The sequence below is a fragment of the Sminthopsis crassicaudata genome, chromosome 2 (genome assembly GCF_048593235.1).
Source record: "Sminthopsis crassicaudata isolate SCR6 chromosome 2, ASM4859323v1, whole genome shotgun sequence".
Taxonomy (NCBI): Eukaryota; Metazoa; Chordata; class Mammalia; order Dasyuromorphia; family Dasyuridae; genus Sminthopsis; species Sminthopsis crassicaudata.
In genome coordinates this window covers 610,190,118-610,213,347 of record NC_133618.1, presented here as the reverse complement: position 1 = coordinate 610,213,347, position 23,230 = coordinate 610,190,118, and the positions used below count along the sequence as shown (strand labels likewise).

The window sequence follows — 23,230 nt, the reverse complement described above, 5'->3', positions numbered from 1 at the left end:
TGTCCCTTGCTTATTCATTTATTCATTCAGCAAATGTTTATTAAATACTTCCTGCTCTAGGGGAATAGGAACATTTACTTATTTCTGATATCTGGCAGAAGAATTTTCTTTCATTGTAATATTTTATTTTTTTCAAATACATGCAAAGAAGGTTTTCAACATTCATTTGTGCAAATTCTTGTATTCCAAATTTTTCCACTTCCCTCCTCCTTACCCCTTCCTTAAGACGGCAAGCAATCTGATATAAGTTAAACATGTGTAATTCTCAGTGGAAGAATTTTTAAGGTCTTCTTAACCTCCCTTTTGTAGTGGAGTCAGTCATAGAAGTAAATTTCCCTTTGAATGTTTTAAGTCCTGGTATAACTCAAACAGGGCATAATAACCTATAATAACTTCATTATTATTTGTCAAATAAATATTTATTATTATTTAATGACTGCTTTAATAATTGATGTTGGTGTATTTTTTCAGTAAGGGTTGCAGGACTTGAAGACTCAAGAGTGCTGGGATTAAGGGGTCAGAATATATATATATTTTTAATTTCCATAATACACCTAATCTTAGAGGGTTATTGGGTTTATCACAAAAGCTCAGATATGGAGTTCATGATCAAATTTATTGTCTTCTGAGGACATTTAAGAAATCCCTGTACGTTCCTAACTCTTCTCAATTGATTTTACCTGGGTTGAAATTTTCTCTTTGCCTTCTTGGCGTGGGTTTGTCTTAGATCCTTCAATTTGGGGCTTTCAGATCTAAGTTTTTATGTGACATTTACTGGCTGTGCACACTGGGCCAAGTCACTCCTTCCAGATTCCTCACATGCAAAAGGAGGAAGCTGAACTAGATTATCTTGGAACTCTCTTGTACATATCATGATCCCTGGTTAACTGATTCATTTTGCTCTGGAATATTTTTGTTCTTTAGAGTTTAGTACAGGTATGCCTCGGAAGAGAGATTTTTGAAAAAAAAATTTCAACTCTATTTGTAACTAAGTAAGACTTCTAGTAAGAAATCTATTCTCCCATCAATCCTACTCATCATAAGCCTCTTATGAACAGGCCTGTTAGATAGGTTGGCAGTCAGAGCCATTCCAGACCTGAGTCTCCAGGGTTTGGAATAAGTAGTTCTGGCCTTGAACTCAGTATCTTCACAAAGATGGACATGGGTGAAATTGGCTCCATCCCATGGGTCTAGGTCTAAATGGGGTCAGATCCTTCATTATCCATGGTCCTGAAGATCTAAAGGGAACTAGTTAAGTTCTAAGTTCCCACTGGAAAATTTATATCAGAATTTTACCCTAGGGAATTCAATTCTACTTAGATTTCTGACCCCCTCCCCATTCCCTAGGCCCTTCACCCTTCCTGGAATCCCCTGAAGGCCTGTTCATACCTTCTAGCTTCCCCAGGCAGCTGTTGGAAGATCACCATGGTAACTCTGGGGCTCTATGATCAGAAGGACCACCTGTTGGAAAAATAGGAGCTAATAAGAAAGGACCTTTTCCCCCTTTCACTCAGACAGATTTTGTTGAGATTTCAAGTGAAAGTGATTGACCCCAGGTTGGAAACATGATCTTGATAGGCAGTCATGCTGAGAAGGGCAGGTGGAATTGCCCATTGGAGGCAATTTTCTCACCATAAGTGGTAATAATTTCCCCTTAAATGCAAACTTAGAACTTTATTAGCTCTTTAAAGATGTTTCTTTCTTGTGGGGGAGCTGCAGCTTTAATGGTTCTCCCCTGAGGTTGAACAGCACTTAGTTTCCAGGGTCAGAGGAGTGTGGCTGAAGAAGCAGCTGTTACTTGTGCTCTGAGCATTTGATTTGAGGGCAGTGGCCTAAATGTGGGGCCATCCGTGGCTTTTCACACCCCATCAGAAAGCAATCTGACAGGATAGAACTCCAGGGATCTTGGCAGGGGCTTTCATTGTTTGTTGTCTGGACTACTTTTTGTTAAAAATGGAAGGGTGACTAGAGTATTTAGGGGTACAAAGGATGAAGAGGCTGCAGGTGATATTGTAGAATATAAATAGGAGGGCTTCCCAGGATGCTGGAAAACAGCTGAATCAAGTGATCATTGATTATTCTCGTATTTCTTCTATAGATATTTAAGGGAATACACTAATCAGAATTGGGCTGGAGTATCCTATATCTGAAATGGGAGGGGGACATCCAGCTTGCTGGAGGTTTCTTCTAGGTCTCTCAAATTTAACACATTTAGGAAATTAAAGAAAGAAGTAAAAATCAGCCCCCCGAATCACAAAAGACACATATAAAAATGAAAAAATCTCAGGAGGAAGTGGTAACAAAACCCCACAAAAATTACACAGGGCATTGAAATCAACAGTGAAGGCAGCTAAAGAAAGCAGAATGACAGATAATTTAGTTAAAACAGAAAAAGAAGCTCAGAAAATAACTAGAAAAAGATTTGGAATAAATGCAGATGAAAGCAATGGATTTAGAAGACCAAATAAGAAGTCTCAGATTAGTGAAATTCTAGAAAATTTGAAAGAAAGGATAATCATTAAGACTGATTTTGGAAAATTGTACAATGAATTTTTTTCGAAGTATTGGATTTGTTGTTGAGGGAATTGATTTGAATCCCATCTCAAATACTTAATTAGCTTTGTGAGTCTGAGCAAGCCATTTAACTCTCAAAAAATGAGTTTCTTCAACTGTAAAAATAGAAGACATAATACTTATACTCCCAATTTCATAATGTAGTTATTGTGAGCAAGCCTTAAAACATTATATTGTTATGAATTACTTTCATTGTTGTTATTATTTTTAGCATTTTAAAGTTTCAAAACCAAATGAAACCCTGTAAATAGTATTCACAGGAAGCTAATAAAGAGAAATTTAGCATTCAGCCCATTTAGAAGCACATCGTTATTAAACTTCAAAACCACAATGACACAAGAAAAATCTCTTCAAGCCACCCAGAAGAAGAAACAGATAACTTATCAAAAATCATTGCTGGGGTCTCAAAAAATTAGCTAAAAAATCAGAAATGATTAAAAAAGTTTGGATATGACATGTAAAATTTTTAAATATGTGTCTTACTACCAGAAATAAATCCCTAGCTATCTAAATTCCATTGGAAAACAAAGGACGGATATTTAAAACCCAAAAGGTCCTCAAAGAATTTATGGAGGAAAAAAACATTTTTTTCAAAACAGCTTTTTGGAACTGAGCTGTGGAAACTCAGTAAGGAAAGCTAAGTACTTGGAACAGTGGCTATTTTTCAATTATGATCGAATTGTTGTTATCTTAATGAAAGAACCTCCACAGGACACTTAAAAATAACTGCATTATTGATTAAATTTATAGAATGATACAAGCTGACCTTGGGATGGAGAAGGCAATAGAATGGCAAAATAAATAACAGAAATAAAGGTGATATAATTAAGAAGTTACATATAAACAAAGGGAACAAAGTAAAACCAGGTAGATAATTGGCAGAGTTGGGATTGGTGGCCATCCACCAATGGATGAGAGAGAAGTTTTTATCTTTGTTTTGAAGGCTGGGAAGTCTTAGACAGAGGCTATTTAACCTTCTTTTGTGTCCTAAATTCTTTTGACTGTTTTGTGAAACTTATGGCCCTTTTCTTAGAATGTTTTTAAATAATGGAAGGAAATGATAAATTTCTACTAGATGTTAGTGAAAATAGATTTCCATATCCAAATCTATTCATGCACCCCAGGTCAAGAACCCCTGTTCTAGAGATTGAATTGTTCAATCATTTAAGTCCTGCTTGATTCTTAATGACCTCATTTGGGGTTTTCTTGACAAAGATACTGGAGTAATTTGTCATTTCCTTTTCCAGTTTATTTTACAGATGAGGAAGATGAGGCAGACAGGGTTAAGTTACTTGCCCAGGGTCACACAGCTAGTGAATGTCTGAGGTCATATTTAAACTCAAGTTTTCCTGATTCCAGCCCTTATGTGCTATCTACTGCATTACTCTGCTGCCTGTTTTAAAGATATTTAGAGTTCACAGCACAAAACTCAGGAATAAAAAAATTTCTTTCATTGAAATTATCTTAGTAATAGAAATAACAAAATAAAATTTTATTCCTTTATCTAATATCCTGTTACATTTCTAATACCAAAAAATATGTTAAATTTGAAAACTGCAGGATTACATTTAAATGAATTGAGCTTTCCCATTAACAAGAAAAAGGGATATAGAATGGATGCAAGAATATAGTGTAGTAGCTGATGTGCTTTTCCCTTGACCTGGACTAGAACCCTGTACATTGGACCTGAGAACTCAACCTTCACACCTAGGTTTTCTAGAATCCAGGCCGCAGCCCTGGAAGAAATGAATCTCTTCATATTTAGAGCTCCTGCTGTAGGGCCCAATCCACTTGAATGGTGAATGAGTGCAAACTGGCCCACTTGGCCCACTTTATCTACTGGCTGGCAGAGGTTTCAGCATCCCATTCTTTTCACTCTGAGATTTTCACTGTGCTATTCTCCCTTTGCCCTTCTTTCTACTTCCCTAAAACAAAACTCTATTCCTGATCTCTATTCCCCTCCATGTATTATCTTCTGCTGTTAGAATGTAAGGGCAGGAACTGTACCATTTAAAGATGTTTCCTCAATGCTTAGCACAGTTGCTGGCACATAATGCCATTCATTCATGTTGCCTAGAGGATACATGTTTAATGTGAAAAGATTTACACAGATTTAATCAAAGTCATTTTAGATGGCTGAGAAATGGGGATTTAATAAATATTTAGAGAGAATTTATTGGACATAGTAAGGTATTTCCATTTCTTTTTAAGGATTCATGGAACATTCACAAAAATGGATCATGTTCTTGGCCAGGAATGAAGCCATAAGCAAATTTGGAAAGCTATAAATTGAAAATACATTAATGGACACTAATATATTAAAACTAGGCGTAAACAGTGATAGATGATCAATGCCTAGATATTTGTGAGATTTTAAAAAGTAATTTTTAATGCTTTGGTTAAAAAAGGATTTAATAATAGCAGATTACTTTCAAAGATAACAACAACAGAAATACCACATAACTCATTGTAGGCAGCCAGTTCAGTGCTTAGAGGCAAATTTATAGCTTTGAATCCCTCAATTAGCAAGAGAGACAAAGAATGAATTAACAAATTAGGTCTGCATTTAAAGAACACGGAAAATATGCAAAATAATACACTAAAAGGAGAGTAGAAAAAGAGGATTATTAAAATCAGATCATAAATTAGTAAAATGGAAAACAAAAGAACACTTGAAATGACTAATAAGTTATTTGTATAATCAAGAAAGCTGATTTAAAAAACCCTTAAAACTTTAATTTAAAAAGAGAGAATTCAGTTACTAGAATTAGAAGCTTAAAGGAGACTTGGTAGTGGGCAATAAACTTAAGAAAAGATTTATGCTAATAAATTTTAGAACTTAAGAAATAGATGAATATCTGCAAAAAATAGAAAACACCCAATCTGACACTCCTAAAAATAGATAACCTAAATAGACCAATCTCAATGAGAATTCAATTAAGTCATTAATGAATCTAAGTTCAAATCCCAGATATCATACTTATCAATAGTAACTGATATTTTTATTGAATTTGCATTTTGCAAAGCACTTTATGTGCATTATTTGAGCATCATAACATCATTTGAATATCATAATATCAAGTTATCTTCTTGTTATTCAGTCATGTCCTACCCTTTAAGAGTCCACTTAGGATTTTCTTGACAGAGATACTAAAGAGGTCTACTATTTCCTTCTCCAGCTCATTTTACAGATGAGGAAACTGAGGCAAACAGGGTTGAGTGACTTGCTGAGGTTCACACAGCTAGTAAGTGTGTGAGGTTGAATTTGAACTAATCAAAAACATAAGTCCTCCTGACTCCAAGCCCAATGCCTTATCCCCTGTGCCACCTACCTTCTACAAACCTAACTTAGTTTGAAAGGATAGGTACCAATAATAATCGCAACTGAATATATAGCTCTTAAAAGTTTGCAAATACTTTACATACATTATGTCATTTGGTCCCACAACAACCTTAAGAGACAGGTGCTATAGCTATTATCATCATCCCCTTTTCATAGATAAGGATGCTAGAGTTCAGAAAAGTGATATAATTTGTCTAATGTCACATCTGACTCCAACTCAAGAATTCTTTCCACTTATTTTACATCAGAATCAGAGCCAATAGAAAAACATAGCAGGAAGGATATACCAGTTCTATTATTTATAGACCATTAATGATTAAATGAACACAGATGAGTGGGACAGTGACTTGCAGAGTAGAGGTCCAGAAGATGGAGGGGAGGAAGTTTTTCCTTATTCTAGGCAAGGGATGGAGTGTCAATTCAGGGAATAGTTAGTAGTCCAATTTAACTGGACACAGAGTAAATGAAAACAAAAAATATGAAATAGGCCTGGAAAGTTAGCCAAAGGCAGGTTGTGGAAGACCTTAAATATCAGGCTATATGTTTTGAGTTTTATTTTTTAGACAATAGGGAACCATTAAAGATTTTTGATTTGGGAAATAACATGGTTAGAACTCTGCCTTAGAATGATTATTTTGGCTCCTATGTGAAGAAAGATTTGGAGAAGAGAATAATAGAGATAGGGAGATACAAAGGAAATTCATTAAATGCCATTTAAGGCTGTGTGATCCACTTGTGTCTTCAGGTATGTCAGTTGGGAAACCCAATGTCCTATTTAACAGATGGCAGGCATAAGTTGGCTAGTGTGGATCTGGAAGAGAGCCCCTTCTCCTTCCTCCAGACTGCTCACTGCATGTTCTTTCTTCTTTGCTCCTCTAGGGAACTCAACGGGAACAACATCACTCGGATCCACAAGAATGACTTTGCAGGACTGAAGCAGCTTCGAGTGTTGTGAGTCTTTTCTTTCTTTGTCTTCCTCCTGAATCCCCCGCCCTTTTCTCTATTTCCTTGCCTGTTCTCCCCACTTTTGCTGCAAGACTAGCAGGATCAATTTTGGACACAGAAGTGAGATCTGAGAATGTCCTGTTAGGGGCTAAGTCGTGGCTCAGATTGGTAGAGAACTATCAAGGAGAATGGAGCCATTCTAATGTGGATTATAAGGTGGCCCTTTCCAAAGAGGTTACAATCAAAGCAATGATATGGGGAAATGGAGGAAAAAAAACACTTTTTTTTTGGTGCCTCTGAAGTCTCCAAGTCCCTGTAGCTATCTTTCATGGTCTTATGCTATATTAAAGACTATATATATGGGACCTTTATTCAATGCCCTTTGAAGGAATCCTGGCCTAAGAGTCAGGAGACCCAGCTTAGAGTTCTAATCTATCTCTGACTCACTGTGTGACTTTGGGAAAGTCACCTTCCCTTAGATTCTTTAGGTAGAATGAGGATTTCAGAGACGTCTCTGGCTCTGTGTCTGGGAACATGTGAAATAACAAATATTGAAGGTCTTACATCTGTGGTCCAGTGATTCTGGGAGCCATGGTAATAGAGTGGTCAAGATTCAGAAACCTGAGTCCAAATCTCTGATATCTGCTACTTGTGTGACATTGGGCAAAGGCCCAATGATTCTAGGAGCTATTATGATAAGAGTTCTCAAGATTCAGAAGAATAGGGTCCAAGTCTCACCTCTGATGTCTGCTACTTGTGTGGGCAAAGTATTCAACTTCTTTGCTCCTCCAATCTCTCATCTGTAAAATGGAGGGGCTTGAGCAGAGGGCTTGTAAAATTCCTTTTTTGTGATATTAGATAACAATGAAGGTCCCTCTACTGTTGATATTCTATGACTCTTTATGTGTCTAATTTATATGTCTAATTCAGGAATAGTAGAGACTAGGTGTGATGTATTTCTGAAGCACCATAATAACATATGTGTCTGATACAGTCAAATGTAAGTGGAGACTACAACCAGGCACAAATATGTTTGGGAGCCTAGGGATCCAAGCTAAACACCATAAGAACGCAGGACTGTACATTTACAGCTTTAAGCAACCTTAGAGTCTAACCCCTTCATTTTACAGGGGAGGAAACTGAGGCAGACAGAAATTAAACCCATTTGACCCATTAGGGTTACACAGCTAGTAAATATCTGAGCCAGAAATAGAATTTAAGTTTTCTTCATTCTAAGCCCGGTACTCTTTCTGCTAAGCCACCTGATTATTACAGTATAAATCATGGCAGTAGACGAGATGACAAGGAAAGGAAAGGTTAGTTATAGAAGACCATGGGCCCATCCTCCATTTCTCCTGTTTCTTTATTAACATGGTGGTAGGAGTTGGGACATAGAAAAGCAGGACCTGTTAAATTCTGTACCAAGGACAAAGATGTAGTTGTAGGTTTACCATTGCCTTGAAATCTTGCATCCTTTCATTTGGAATACAGGGAGACATGAGATTAGGGAGGGGATGGGGAAAATAAAGAACAAAACCAAGAGCTTGTGTATGGGTAGTGATGATTTGGCGTAGGTGTCTCATTTTCATCCAAAGCAGATGGGGGGCAGTGGGAGGGTTGTGTGATGTCTGCCAGCTGCCAGTGCATTTTCTGCCCTCATAAGCTCTGCCCAGTTGGCACAATCCTTTGCCCACTTGCAGCATCTTGTACTTGCTGCTATACTGCCTGGACATGTGCCCTCTGGGTTGCTGCTGGAGGCTTTGCTGGGATGGACATTCATGCCAGGGCCCGATAGACCAATGCCCCCTGCTCACTGCTGACTAAACCAGGTTTTCCCTTGCTGTATTTGATATGTGGCAGGGTCTGATTCTGGAAAAAAAGCCTTATTGTTGAATTCAGCAGACTTTTAAGGAAATCTCATCCATTCAAGAAAGGTCTTAATAGGAAGCCCCTGGGTTGTGTACTTTATCATTCCTTCACTAAGTATCTTGGCTTGAATTTACCTCTTATTTCTTGGAGTACTTGACCTAGAGCAGCCTTTGTCTCTTTGGCTCACCAGACAACTGATGGAAAATCAGATTGGAGCAGTGGAGCGAGGAGCTTTTGATGACATGAGGGATCTGGAGCGACTGTGAGTATTCACAGGGCATAAGGATGGGGGAGAAGTTGGATTTACACAGGACTCCATGCATGAATATTTTTACTCATGGTGTCCCAGCCATATATCTCAGGCTTGTAAGAAAATAGAACAAGAGGAAACTATTCCCTTTCCTTCTTCCCACCAGTTTTGTATAATGTTTTATTGATGCACTTTAAAACACATTGCTGTAATTTCCAAATACATTTCTCTCCTCACAAGTGATAATAGCTTAGCTGACAGTTAGCATCAAGTTATCCAGCAATAATTTTAATTGGCTATTATACCCTTGCTGTTTGACATGATGCTGATTGACAGCTCAGCTAGGCAGTGATGGGGGACACAGGAACACTGAGTGACCCTGTATAGGTCTTCCTCTGCCCACCACAGAGGTCTGGAGGGAATATGTGCTTTGCTTCTTTGAAAAGCAGGGGCAGCAGTGGGGTTATTGAAGCATCTTCAAATGGTTGTTGAGTAGTTCCCCTAACCGTCTCTCAAGCAATTGTGGAGGTAGGTCATCCAAGTGGGTTCTATCATGGAAAGAATGGGACAATGACTTCAAATTACTGGAGTTTGTCAGTATAGTTATGGCTCCTGTTAGACTTGATGAGGAGGATGGCTGGAAGAATATCTTCCAACCAGAGTCTTGATAGAAGCATGAGTTGTTTGGGTTTTTTTAGCCATTCCCTGACAGGGTATGCAGTGGGTTGCCATAGGATGTAATGAGGTCTCTTCTATTCCCTTTCCAGCTTTTCTCTGCTCTGCTCTGATCTAGGAATTCTTAGGAGATATGGCTAAATCCACCTTTTTAAAGAGAAGGTGATATGAAAGAGAAATCTGGAGGAAGAAACTATTCAGTGTGTGTGTGTGTGTGTGTGTGTGTGTGTGTGTGTGTAGTGAGGAAGAAGAGATAATTAAATTTTTTTCTGAATTAGTTGTATGGTACCAGACAGATCATTTCACATCTTTGGGCCATTGTTCTCCTATTTGAAAATAAGAATCATAGTCTTGTTTCTTCTTTTTAGGGATTGTGTAAGGGGAAAAAAATCATTGTGTTTAGAGGAAGAAACTACTAGAAATTGAAAACCTGAGTTATTATTTACTTTATAATGGTTAAGGAACTTGAAGCTGTCTCTTCCCATTATTAGGAGGTTTACATGACTCTTTTTCCCCTGAGAAAGGCCATTAGAATGAACCCTTTTTACTTATAGGTAGGTAGGAAGGTGTAGCCATAAACACAATACCTGTACTAGATTGTACCTTTGTGATCCCTAGAATAGAAGAGCTGACCTGCTTTGTGTAGTTGATGACAGTTATTTTCCTGAAGTTAATTAAGGGCTGATTACAGCCCTAAGGTTAGCCAACCTGCAATGGCTCTGTGATTTTTGTGATTTTATGGCTGCTGTTAGGAATTAAGAAAAAAAATTGAATTTTCTTAGTTGTTCACCTATTCTATTGATGTTTTGGAGATCTGTAGCTACAACTATATGAGAAATTTCTTAAGCTAAAGTGTGCTGGCATGTAGTAGGAACTTAATAAATGCTTCTCGAATTGACTTGAGACCAGGGGCTGTGTTTTACATTTCAGTATACTTTATGGCACCTAGCATAATGTTGAATTTTTAATAGAACTTAATTACATGAAATTTCCTTGAATTTCAAAACATTTGACCTTTATTTCTGGAGATATCGGACTGTCAGCTTATGCAATTTTGTGAAAAGGATAGACTTTAGAAATTAAGAGAAACATGGGAAGAGTTGTTTGAATTGATGCAGAATAAAATAGAACCTAAGGAACAAAGTATATAACAATTATGACAATGAAAATAAAGAGGACATTAATATAAAACTAAATGTTGAATAAACATAATGACTTATCTTGGTGTCTAACAAAGAGATGTGGAAATACTTCTGTCTTTTCAAGAGAAAGTGATAGACTATAGATGAATGTTACATGCACTGTCAGATTTGGTGATTGGTACTGTCTAAAAAATTTTTTTTTGGTTATAAGAGTGCTCACTTGATAGTGCTAGAGGATATATATGAAAGTAGCTGTGACATAAAGACAAAAAACATCAAGAAAGCTTAGTTTTTTTTTTAATTAAAAGAATGTAAAGACTGCATTAAGCCATGTAAACTACTATTCTGTTTCTGACAGTGATAACAAGAAATTTTTTTTCCTAGTGGAGGTAGATGACTTCAATAAAATCAGTCTGAAAAAGTTAGGCATATACTTCATGTATCTCAGATTTCCTTTATTGGTTTGTTATGAATTTATTGTTTTTGAATGTAGAACAATAGAATGTTAGAATTATAGAACTTAGAATTTGTCTGATGTAAGCCAAGGGAGGAACCTTGTTGAAGATCAGCCAGTCAGGAGACTAATTTCCACTCATTTTCCCAGCTCATTTTGTATCTCTTTAAATTGTTAGCTTCTTTTAATTCTTGAGAAAACAAATTCTAGAAGTTTATTGTCTATGGTATAAAGTGAAGCTTTCTGAAAAACTTTTATTGCTATTTATTTTTCTTTAAACATATATATGGTTTAGTGGATGGCCATAATTTTAGAATACTGAGGTATCATTAATAAGCCCATATTTCCCCAATCTGTAAATATGATTTTATGGACTTCAATCATAAATTCTCTCAACTTCATTTTTTTTCCAAACAGGAAAGTATTTCTTTTTCGAAGATGATTCTCAGAGGCAGATTCTTCATGCCAAACCTTTATCATTTTAGATGGAACTATTTCAGTTCTCTTGGGTTGTTTTTTGATTATCCTCCTTTTGTAAGTATAATTTGAAGGATTTAAAAAATCTGAAACATGGAAAAATGTCCTTTTACTAAAAATCCTTCTCTGGTGCCTCATTGTAGGATGATTGTGATTCAGGATAATAACCAAAGGCAGAATCCAAGCTCTGGGAGGTTCTCCTAAGTTGGAAAGATTTTGAGCAGGACTAAGTGACAAAGTGCATGTCTGTCTTTTGGGAACCTGTCTGGCTAAGTTCAGAGAAGCTTTTTAACCAGAAGTTTGACCATAGTATAATGAGTATTTTTGGCCACAAAATTCATAGAGTGACTGCCAAGGCAAAGCATGATTGTGATACAAATTACTAGAGTGTCCTTGTGCATGAAATTGTGCATCCCTTAAGCTGAAATGTGGGCAGAGAAGTTTTCGTGAAATTAATTAAGAGAGAGAGGAGTCCAAACCTCAAGATCTACTCCAAATTGTTGATAGAATTACAGGAGTTAGAGTTGGAAGACATTAGAATTAATATAGCCCATTTCATTTTACAGATTAGGAAACTGAGTCTGAGAAATAGAATGTGACTTGATCTGGCTTGAGTCCCCTCTTACTTGAAAGCTTTCCTGATCCTCCTCAACTGATGGAGCCCTCACTCCCTCTTAAAACTACCTTGTACTAATTTTTTATGTATTCTATGTATTTTTTATATGTATATGTTATCTCCTTTCAAGAAAGTAAGCCTAAGGAAAGAGACTGCTTCACTCTTATTTCTTTATCATCAGTGCTTATCTGAATGTCTGGTACATAGTAAGTGCTTAATAAATGCTTTCTTGCTTTCTTGTTTGGCCCAAGGCCATATAGTTAGTGATCAAGCTGGGAATAGAAACCAGGCCTCTGTCATTTCTAAAATATATAGAAAATTGACTCAAATTTATAAGAAATCAAGCTATTTTCCAATGGATAAATGGTCAAAGGATATGAACAATTTTCAGACGAAGAAATTGAAACTATTTCTAGTCATATGAAAAAGGTGCTCTAAATCACTATCGATCAGAGAAATAAATGCAAATTAAGACAACTCTGAGATACCACTACACACCTCTCAGATTGGCTAAGATGACAGGAAAAGATAATGATGAATGTTGGAGAGGATGTGGGAAAACTGGGACACTGATGCATTGTTGGTGGAGTTGTGAACGAATCCAACCATTCTGGAGAGCAATTTGATCCAGCAATGTTTTTACTGGGCTTATATCCCAAAGAGATCTTAAAGGAAAGAAAGTGACCCACATGTTCAAAAATGTTTGTGGTTCCCTTTTTGTAGTGGCAAGAAACTGGAAACAGAGTGGATGCCCATCAGTTGGAGAATGGCTGAATAAGTTATGGTCTATGAATATTATGGAATATTATTGTTCTGTAAGAAATGATCAACAGGATGATTTCAGAAAAGCCTGGAGAGACTTACATGAACTGATGCTAAATGAAATGAGCAGAACACGGCAACAAGAGGACTATACAATAGTCAATTCTGATGGACATGGCTCTCTTCAACAATGAGATGATTCAAACTAGTTCCAATGGTCTTGTTTTGGAGAGAGCTATCTACACCCAGAGAGAGGACTGTGGGAACTGAATGTAGTTCTCAACACAGCATTTTCACTCTTTCTATTATTGTTTGCTTGCATTTTTGTTTTCCTTCTCAGGTTTTTTTTTTCTTTTTAGATCTGATTTTTCTTGCGCAGCAAGATAACTGTTTGGACATGTATACATGTATTGGATTTAACATATACTTTAACATATTTAACATGTATTGGACTACCTGCCATTTAGGGGAAGGGGCGAGGGAAAGGAAGGGAAAAATTGGAACAGAAGACTTTGCAAGGGTCAATGTTGAAAAATTATCTGTGCATATGTTTTGTAACTAAAAAGCTATAAAAAAGAAAGAAACCAGGCCTCTGGACTCCCAGTCTCATATTCTTTCTATCACAATAAAAGACTTTACTCTCCTGGATTATCTTTCCTAGTCAGGTTACATTTATAGAATTCAGAGTTTCTTCCTTGCCCCTTGGGAAAACTGTAACTATATTGGTAATTTTTCCAGATAAATTAAAACTTCTTGTAAGATGACCCATTTAAAAATGCTCTGACAAATGAGTGTCATTTAAATGGACTGCTAAAAGTAGATGTGTAAGTATTTGAACATATGCCCTAAATTCCCTTCTTTCCCTTTTGTTTCTAACTAATTGCCCAAATTTAAGTGAATCTGTGTAGGTTGTCTTTGGTAGCTAAGTTATCTGAATTGGTAGAAGGTTTAGGCTTCAGGATTTTAGAGTTCTGTTAATAATGAAAATTGGCATTTTTATAGCATATATCTAATGTGAAAAGTACAATGGGAGTTTCAGAAGGTATAAGGGTATAAAGGTAGATTTGGGCAGAGTGAAATAAGGTCATAAAGAGATATGGATAGGAGGGAAAGGAAAGGCAGAGATTCATGGGGATTCTCAGTAGAGCCACAGAAATAGATGAGCAAGAGATGAAAAAGTGTATGTGTTGGAGGTTGGTTACAGGGCAGATGTCAATCGCTTGGTCTGGCCTAATGGTCAAGGCAGTAGTCAGTAAAGTCATGAAATCTGACTGGCTAATGAGGGATTCCAAATCCACCTCCATTATAGTATTCTCCTTGAAGTGATTATGAGGTCAAGAAAATGGTGTGACCAACAACCCTTAATTCTGTTATTCACATTTTTCAAGTGTCCATCTGTTTGTCAAAAGTAACCGACTTTCTTTTTACTAGACTGATGTCAGTTGAGTGACTGGTTTTCTTTAGTATTTCATTAACTACAGGGAGCAAGATGCTAAAATGAAAAAAAAATCATCAGTGGGATATGAGTGCATGGGACTGTATGTGTATATATGTACATTTACACATAAACCCATTATTAGGAAGGGTTGAGATAACTCAACCTTCTTTCTATAACAGAGCATTTTTTTCTTTTCCTCTGAAAAACTAAGTTATTTTAATTTTTTCTTTTCTTTTCTCCAGACGACTGAACCGGAACCATCTGCACTTGTTACCAGAACTACTGTTCCAGAATAACCAGGCACTTTCAAGACTGTGAGTAACCTTTTTTTCATCCTTAGAACATTTTTCTGTTCTTGTCATTCTTGGCAGGATGAGTGAGGAGCACTGGGCAGTCAGTGAGGATTGCATCTGTAGAAGCTTTTCTTAAAACTGCCTGCCATCAGCTTGCCTCTCACCTGGTCAAAAACACTCTTTGAATCCAAACTCTTTTCATAAGAACAATACACTCAAATGTTACTTTAATATAAGAACCTAAGTGATATGTACTCCTACTCTTAAAGACTTAGGGGAAGGAGAGATCATGTTCTGCTAACAGTCTTCCTGGCTACAACAGAAGAAAAAAGAGAAACATAATGAGAGCATGTGATTATCTTCAGTGATATCAGCTTTAATAGGTTGGGTTTGGAATAACCAAACATCCCTGGCTTCCTTTTATATCTTGTTTTGAATCTGGGCCTTCAAGTCATAAACACCAGGATCCAAATTTTATCTCTGATAGTATCTGTGTGACCCAAACCAAATCATTTAACCTTTTTCTGTCTTGGACAATTCCCTAGGATTTAGAATTGTGATCTGATATGGCAAAAGGAGTTCCTTGCTCTGACAGCATCACAGATCCTTAGTGTTTTTGCATAGATTCTATCATCTTTAGGTTTATCTAAGCCATTTTTTCACTTATTTATATCTTAATCTTAATCCCATGAGGCATTAATAAACATTTTCTATCTGTAAGACATTATGTTAGTTCTGGGGAAATATGAGAGAAAAGACAGAGAAATAATACAAATATAAAGAAAAAAACAAAGATAGTATTTCTCTTCTCAAGGAAATCTAAAATCTAAAAGGGTGATTAACACGGATTATTGATTGATGTTCTAATTTGTATTAAAAGAAGAGTAGGAAGTGAAATGAGATCAGATTAGGAAAGGTTTCATGGAAAATATGGCAGATGAACTATGTCTTGAAGGATGGATAATAATAATAATAGCTAGCGTTTTTCTAGCAAAGTGCTTTACGAATATTTTCTCACTGGATCCTCCTTGGAGGCAGATACTATTATATTTCCCTTTTATAGATGAGGAAACTGGAGTACAGAGAAGCTAAATGATTTATCTAGGCTCACACAGCTAGTGAGTATTTGAAGCAGAATTTGGACTGGGATCCTCTTTACTCCAAGCCCAGTATCCTATCCACTCTGCCACTTTGCTAGGATGTCAAGAGAAGTAGTTGGTGAGGGAGATAATCTTGGAATTTTAAGACCCAGCTTCAAATGCCAGCCCTGATATTTGTTACCTGATGACCTTGGGAAGTCCCTGCACTTTTCTGTGCCTCTGTTTCCTCATCTGTAAGTTCTGAGGATTGGATTAGAGTCTTTCCAGCTCTAGATCTCAGATCCTTAATTCCAACTTATTAGGATCAGCCCACCAGCCTCCCCTTCCAGGATCTTCTCCAGTCCCATCACTTAGCGTGCTCACTATCCTTCCCCAGCTTTGTGTCATCTGCAAACTTGACAAGCACTTAGTTCAGTACCTGGCACATTGTAGAGAAGAAATGATAAATGTTTGTTCACTGACTGACAATATTTGGAGTTTGGCCATTGAATAATAATAACAACAGTTATCGTTTATATGGCATTTTAAGATTTATAAGATAGGTTTCCTGTATGTCATCATCTTATTTGTTCTTCTCAACAGCTCTATGAGGTAGGTGCAATTATTATTCTCATTATGCAAATGATTCTATTTAATCGAACAATTGTTTAGCCCACATCTCTCCATTTTGTCCACAACAACTGCATTGTAGACTTTGCTAGACATTTTGTTGAAATCTAGACAGACTCTATCTAGAGCATTCCCTTGATCAGTATGGTAGTAGCCTGCCATTAAGGAAGTCAGGTTGATCAGGCTTGACCTCTTGATGAAGCTATGCTGGCTCCCTAGTTCCTTTTCTGGTTGGTCCCAAACCATCTCCTTTATTAATGTTTTCTAGAATGTTGCCAGTAATTGAAGTCGAGCTCAATGGCCTAGGGTCTTCAGATTTCTCATTTTTGTTCCTTAAAAAAATTTGAGTTGGTATTTGAACTTCATCTATGCCACCCTTCTCCTGTTCTTCAAGATCTTTAGGAGATAATGACATCTGCTGAGTCTTTCAGTTTCTTGGTATAAGATTTGTAGTCAAGTATTTGCTCTTTATTTCTTTTAAGTTTCTTTAAGTTTCAACCTTTGTTCAAAAAAGAATTTTTTAGTTAATTTTTTTTCAGTTAACAAAAATCTCTTTCTTACCTCCCCCCATCATTAAAAACAAAAACAAAATCTTTGTAACAAATATACATTGTCAAGCAAGCAAATCCCCCTTGACTGTCTAAAGAAATTCAGATCTCATTCTATGATGGATAGAGAGTCCATCATGTCTCTGTGAGGAGGGGGTGACTAGTGGGTAGTGTCCTTCACCTTCCATTCTCTGGAATAACAGCTGGTTATTGCATTGTTCTTATGGCTTGCAAAGTTATTCATTCTATCCTTTCCAGTCCAGAAATTACTCGTGAGATATTTGTAAAGTGTTTTACAAAGCTTAAAGCCATGTGTAAATGCTAGCTATTAATATTATTCTCAGAGGACATGGAAGAGTTCACAATGAGTTGCGAGAGTGCCACATTTTGTCATCTGTTATCACTATTTAATCACCCTATGAAGAGCTTCTATCCCCTTTTTATCTCCCTTTATCTGATGTAACTAAAAAAAGCTCTTTTTTTTGTCCTCGATATTCACCACCAATCTCCACAAACGAAACCTTGGAAATCTTGACCCATGAAGGCCTGTGCCTTTGTAATCATCCTCCATAACCTGTCTTTGCTTTCATTTTCTATGCATGTCTTAAAAGTTTAAATTGGCTGATGAGAGTTCTCTGTCCACCTGCATCAGTTTCTTTAGGTAGGTTCCCCCTTTCTTCTTTATTGAAATTGTTGGTGATTGAGCCTCAAAATTTCATTTTGGAAAGCTTCCTATTCCTCCTGGCTTAATTTATTCATGGAGAATTTTAGGCCATAGGAATCAATCCTTTGAAACCTACCATGCTAAAATCTATAGTGTAGATTGGATCATTCCTGTCTTTCTCTTTCTCTATCATAAATTCTAGAATGGAATCATCTTTTTTCCCCCATTTTCTTTAGTGATGTATTCTTCTATCTTACAAACTCCGGAAACAGATTAGAACTTCTTTCTTCCTCTTTGTATTTTTTTTCTTCTTTGTAATTCTGTCCTTCTTTGTCAAAGAATAATTAATTTGTTTTGTCTGATATCCTGGAGAATAGAGAAACATTCCTCTGTCTCCTCCATCTTTTCTTCTAGGAGCAAGACCAGTCTATACTTTGAAAATACTTAGCAGTTACTTGGCAATAACAGAAAGACAAACATGCATTCTAGGAAAGTTATTGCAAAATTCCCCATGGCCTCCACAAATCCTCTGTAAGTGAGATTCTCAGTCTAGGTCTAGTGGCTATTAACTGTAGCTGCCTTTCTCACTGGTATTTCTACCCACTCTACTTCTTTCTATTTCTGTTTCCTAAAGCAATGTTGACCATGAAGACATCTCATATAGCAGCAATGTAACCTTATGTCTTGGAAAGGGCACTGTGTTTGGAATCAGGGAATATGGGTTTGAATCATAACTCTTCCAACTGGTGTGATCTTTGGTGAGTCAGTGAACCAGCCTGGAGGTTAGTTTCCTCATTTGTGATTAGATGGGTATCTTCCAGCTTGAATCAGAACATGTCATTCCCTTAAATCATTGTTATTGCTGTATTTTCTTCATTATTAACAATACAGAAATATTTAATGTCAACACAATAAATATCATATTCAAAATGTCGGAGACATCCTTGTTTCTTTCTTTCTGAAAAGAAATGGAAAAAATAATTGGTAATATAAGACATTATATGACAAGTGTTAAGTCTATTCTCTTATGCCATACCTTTCATAAAGCATGAAATTATGTTGTTTTTCAATGATTTCAGTTGTGTCCAACTCTTTGTGACCTCATTTGGGATTTTCTTGGCAGAAATATTAGAGTGGTTTGCCATTGCCCTCTCTGGCTTATTTTACAGATGGTAAAACTGAGGCGAACAGGGTGAAGTGGTTTGCCCAGAGTCATACAGCTAATAAGTGTCTGAGGACTCACATCTTCTTGATTTCAAGCCCAGTGCTCTATTCATTGCGTCATCCAGCTTCCCCAGTACTTCCTACTCATAACATCCCTTTTTCAGTGAGAAGCTTTTACCACTGAGTTGGAATTAATGCAATTACTTTACCTGGGAGTTGTGGGCATTTTCTTAGAAAGGCCAGTAGCCTCATGATGGGGATTTCTATTTGTATAATAGTTTTTTTTTTCATCCAGTGAATCCAAAGCATCCCTAAAAGATCTGGTTAGCTTTTCCTTGGGCATTCATCTGCGAAGATGTTTTCTGGACATTTGTTCTCCCTGCTGAGAATGCCCTGGTTGACTTTTCTCTTGCTTTAAAGTGACTTTAATGCTACTTCATTTCTTCTATAGTGTGAAAGAGGTACCTTGGGACCTGAGCAATTTCCCCAAATCACTCCCAGAGAGAAAAAGGACAGACCCAGAAAAATCTGAGTTTGGGGGTCCTGCTTTCAGTATTCTTATGAATAACAGCCCTGGATTCCAAATATACTTTATATGACTTCTTTGTTTTGGGCTAACTCTTCACAAAGTGGGTTACTTTATATCTTTATTTTTCAGATAGGGAAATTGTAGCTCATAATTTCTGTGAAGGAAATAATTTGCCCAGTATCATGAAGCAAGTTAGTGGCAGGTTGGAGGTTAGAGTGGAAGGCTTTCCAAGCTCCAGGGCATTGCTGAGCTAATAAGTCTTCTGCTCTGCTAGGTCTCACTAGTGTAAAGCATTGGCTGGGGGGGGGGTCTTCCCTCGGGGCTCGCAGCTGCCTTGGAGTTGAGCCAGGCTGCTTCCCTTAGTGAAGTAGAAACAGGCTCATGTTGCCTATGAAAGTGTATCAATGTATAAAGTATAAAGTGTATCAATGTTTCACTCTATTTGGTTGGATCGATCTTGGACTTTTAACTCTTTCCAAAGAAGGAAATTTTACATTTATTTGAGAGGCTGGATGGCTTGATAGAAAGAGCACTGAGCTTGGATCAGAAGTCCTGGATTCAGATGCAGACATTTGCAAGTCACTTAGCCCCATCTATAAAATGGGTACAATAGTACCTTCCCAACAGAATATTTGTGAAGGTAACATTTTGCCAAACTGGAAACATGATTTACATATAATTGTTGTTTTACCCTCACCTTTGATTATATTGTTGTAGGGAACTCTCAGTGAGGAATCTCCCTCTGCCAAAACAGGTTGTTGTTCTTGAGTTATTTTTTAGTTGTGTCCAGCTTTTCATGACCCCATTTAGGATTTACTTGGCAAAGATACTGAAGTGGTTTGCCATTTCCTTGTCATTTTACAGATAAAGAACATGAAACAAATAGAATGAAGTGACTTGCCAGAGTCACACAGCTAATAAGTATCAGAAAGAGGAGTCTTCCTGGCTCCAGACCTGGTGCTCCATCCAATGCACCACTACTTTGAAAGGTGGACGTATTTAGGTGAATTAAGGGCAGAATATGGATGAGAGTGGTAAAGGATAAGCCTGGTGGGTGGGTTATGAGCCACATTGTTGGAAGGTATATTTTTGTCAATGAGATCATAGAATCATAGGAATGAGTTTTTAATTAACAATTAAATTTGTCATATAACTATTTGTGGATTCATGAATATACATTTCTTCATGGGGTGCGGCCAGCAGACAAGATCAGATTATTGGAAAGGTCAGAAAAATGGCAAGCACTAGGTCTCCCAGAGAATATACAGATATTTGTCCAGTGGTTGGTAAGGTAATCTACATTATAAAAGTACTCTTCTAAGGAGGAGTGGGGCAGGAGCTGTGGTGAATGAATAATTGTGGGAGAGAAGGGTACTTGTTTCTGTGGAAATTCTGCTTAGGAGTTTGACTATAATATTCATACTTTTCTTCTATGTAAGTAATTTATTTTTGACTCCTAGGAGGTGATCTGGGGTATTACTAAATGTTTAAAAAGAGAAGTATGTATGTATGTACACATACTTTTAAGTTAAATTTGCATCATTAACATTTTCTTAAGTCTAGACAATCAACAAAATAACATATCTAGCTTTGATTTGCAGTGATTTATAGTGATCTGAGGTATAAATGCACAAACTGATTTAATAATGGTTAAATAAGGGTTAGGTTTCAATTAAATTCTCAAATGGATTAGAACTGGCTCCAGCACACACCCAGAAGTGATCTTGGAATTTTTGCATGGAACAGTATTGCCATAATTCTAGAGAGAAATGGAGCATTTAGTGCATTTCTGGAGAGTCTATCAAGTGAATTGATGTGAAAATTTTACTTTATCAAAACTAGAGGGAATTGGCTAGAATTCCATCCACTCTGGACATCTTGGGGCATCTTGACATTTCTCTTATCTTTTTTTCTGCTTCACTCTCCACCTGAAATAATTCTATCTGTCCCAGAAAACATGCTTCCCTACCTAGGGCTATTAATTCATTCAGTTTGGACTTCCATCCTGAAGCTAAGCTTGATTGACTAGTAAGTGAACGAGTATAAATAGACCCTAGATCATGCCTTACCTCCATTCACCTTGAACATCTTTGGATATCTTGTCAGCTGCCTTGTTGTCATAAAGTACTATTGTTCTATCCCCTCCCCTTCCCATCCCCCCACTTTCTACCTCTTGCCTTGGGAGCAGTGATCAAATTAAATCAATACTACTATAGCTTCTGGAAAGGACATGACAGTTCCTATGCCCTGTAGTTCCACTGGCAATTTCTTTTACTTTCTAGACAAAATCTTGCTTTTCTCATAACCATTTCTCTAGATATTTTGACTTTTCCTAGTAGAAAGTAAGGTCCTTAGAAAGAGGTATCTACTCTTTTTTTTTTTTAATCCCCAGCATCCTATATAGTAGATACTGAATAAATTTTTTTTCTTCCATCCTCCCTCCCTCCATTTTTTTTTCTTTCTTTCTTTCCTTCCTTCCTTCCTTCCTTCCTTCCTTCCTTCCTTCCTTCCTTCCTTCCTTCCTTCCTTCCTTCCTTCCTTCCTTCCTTCCTTCCTTCCTTCCTTCCTTCTTTCCTTCCTTCTTTCCTTCCTTCCTTCTTTCTTCCCTTTCTCCTGTCCTAACTCCTTCCTTTCCTTCCTCCCTCCTCTCATTCCCTTCCTCAAAAGGGAACCTACCTCTTATTTTTTCCTAGCCATCTGGATTTCTCTTCTTATTCTTTCTTCTTGTTCTCCTCCTTCTCTTCCTCTTCCTCCTTTTTCCTTTTTCTCCTTCTTCTCCTCTTATTCTTCCTCCTTTCTCATCTTCTTTCACTTTTTTCTCCTTTTCCCCCTTTACCTTCTTCTTCTCTTTCAGTGTAGGTATATTTCTTACAATGATCATCCAGCCTTGACTTTGAAAGCAAGGTTTGAGGGAGAGAAGGAAAAGCTCTTTTCTGTTTGACACAGTATTGAATCTTTTTCTTCAGCAGGAGGATTAGAGTTTATAGAAGGTGAAGTCATCATGCTCATAACAGATCACTGGAATCCAGAAGATTTTGGCCCCATCATAATCACACATTCTCCTCTTGTGCTGTAGCTGTGTGTCAAGTCTGCTAATATGTTCAGATAATTTTTATTTATCTGGATAAGGAGTTAATGTTAGGGTTAGATGGACAAATTGGAAGTCATAGAGACTATAGTGAACATAATTGAAACCTAAGCCTTACTTATCTGCCAGGGAATATGGGGAGCAGAGATAAGGAATGCTGTGAGTTCATTTTCCACCTTTACTTTCTAGCTTTAATACTCTCTCACTTTGTCTTCCAATCTCCTTTTCCACTTTTGTGGCTTTCTTCTTCTTCATCATTATCACATCTTCTTTCCCATCCAGAAGATCACAGGTACAGACTCTTTTTCTGGAGGAAATTCCTGTGGATTTCTTTTCAGCACAAAACCAGTGTATGTCCCAAGCAGACAGACCTTTTGTCTATTCCAGGGCCTGAAAGGGATGAGGGACTAGTGATTAAAGAGTCAGAGGGGTGACCCAGAACATTTGTTTTCTTTTATTTATATCTCTGCATGGCAAGGAGTAGCATAACTCATTAACTGAGCCCCGGTGGTTAAAATGGTGCTGATCGGATTTTTTGCAGAAGCACTGTTGAAGAATGCCTGACCCTATCGACCCTGTCTCAAGCTCTGTTTAATTAAACTGTCAGGACTGGACAGAGGAACAAAGATTTTTTTTTCACTCCCCCCTTCCCTTTTCCCAGCCCCCAATATGGGCAGGAGGACATTGTCT

The 23,230-nt window shown here is 37.1% G+C and overlaps 1 protein-coding gene across 1 annotated transcript in view; it reads left to right on the top strand.

Annotated features, from left to right (window-relative positions):
* SLIT1 (slit guidance ligand 1) overlaps window positions 1-23,230 on the top strand; it is a 247,773-nt gene that overhangs the window by 16,147 nt on the left and 208,396 nt on the right. The window contains 3 exon segments of the mRNA XM_074295970.1: window positions 6,797-6,868; window positions 8,922-8,993; window positions 14,788-14,859. Of these exon segments, the coding sequence (XP_074152071.1) occupies window positions 6,797-6,868; window positions 8,922-8,993; window positions 14,788-14,859 (216 nt within the window).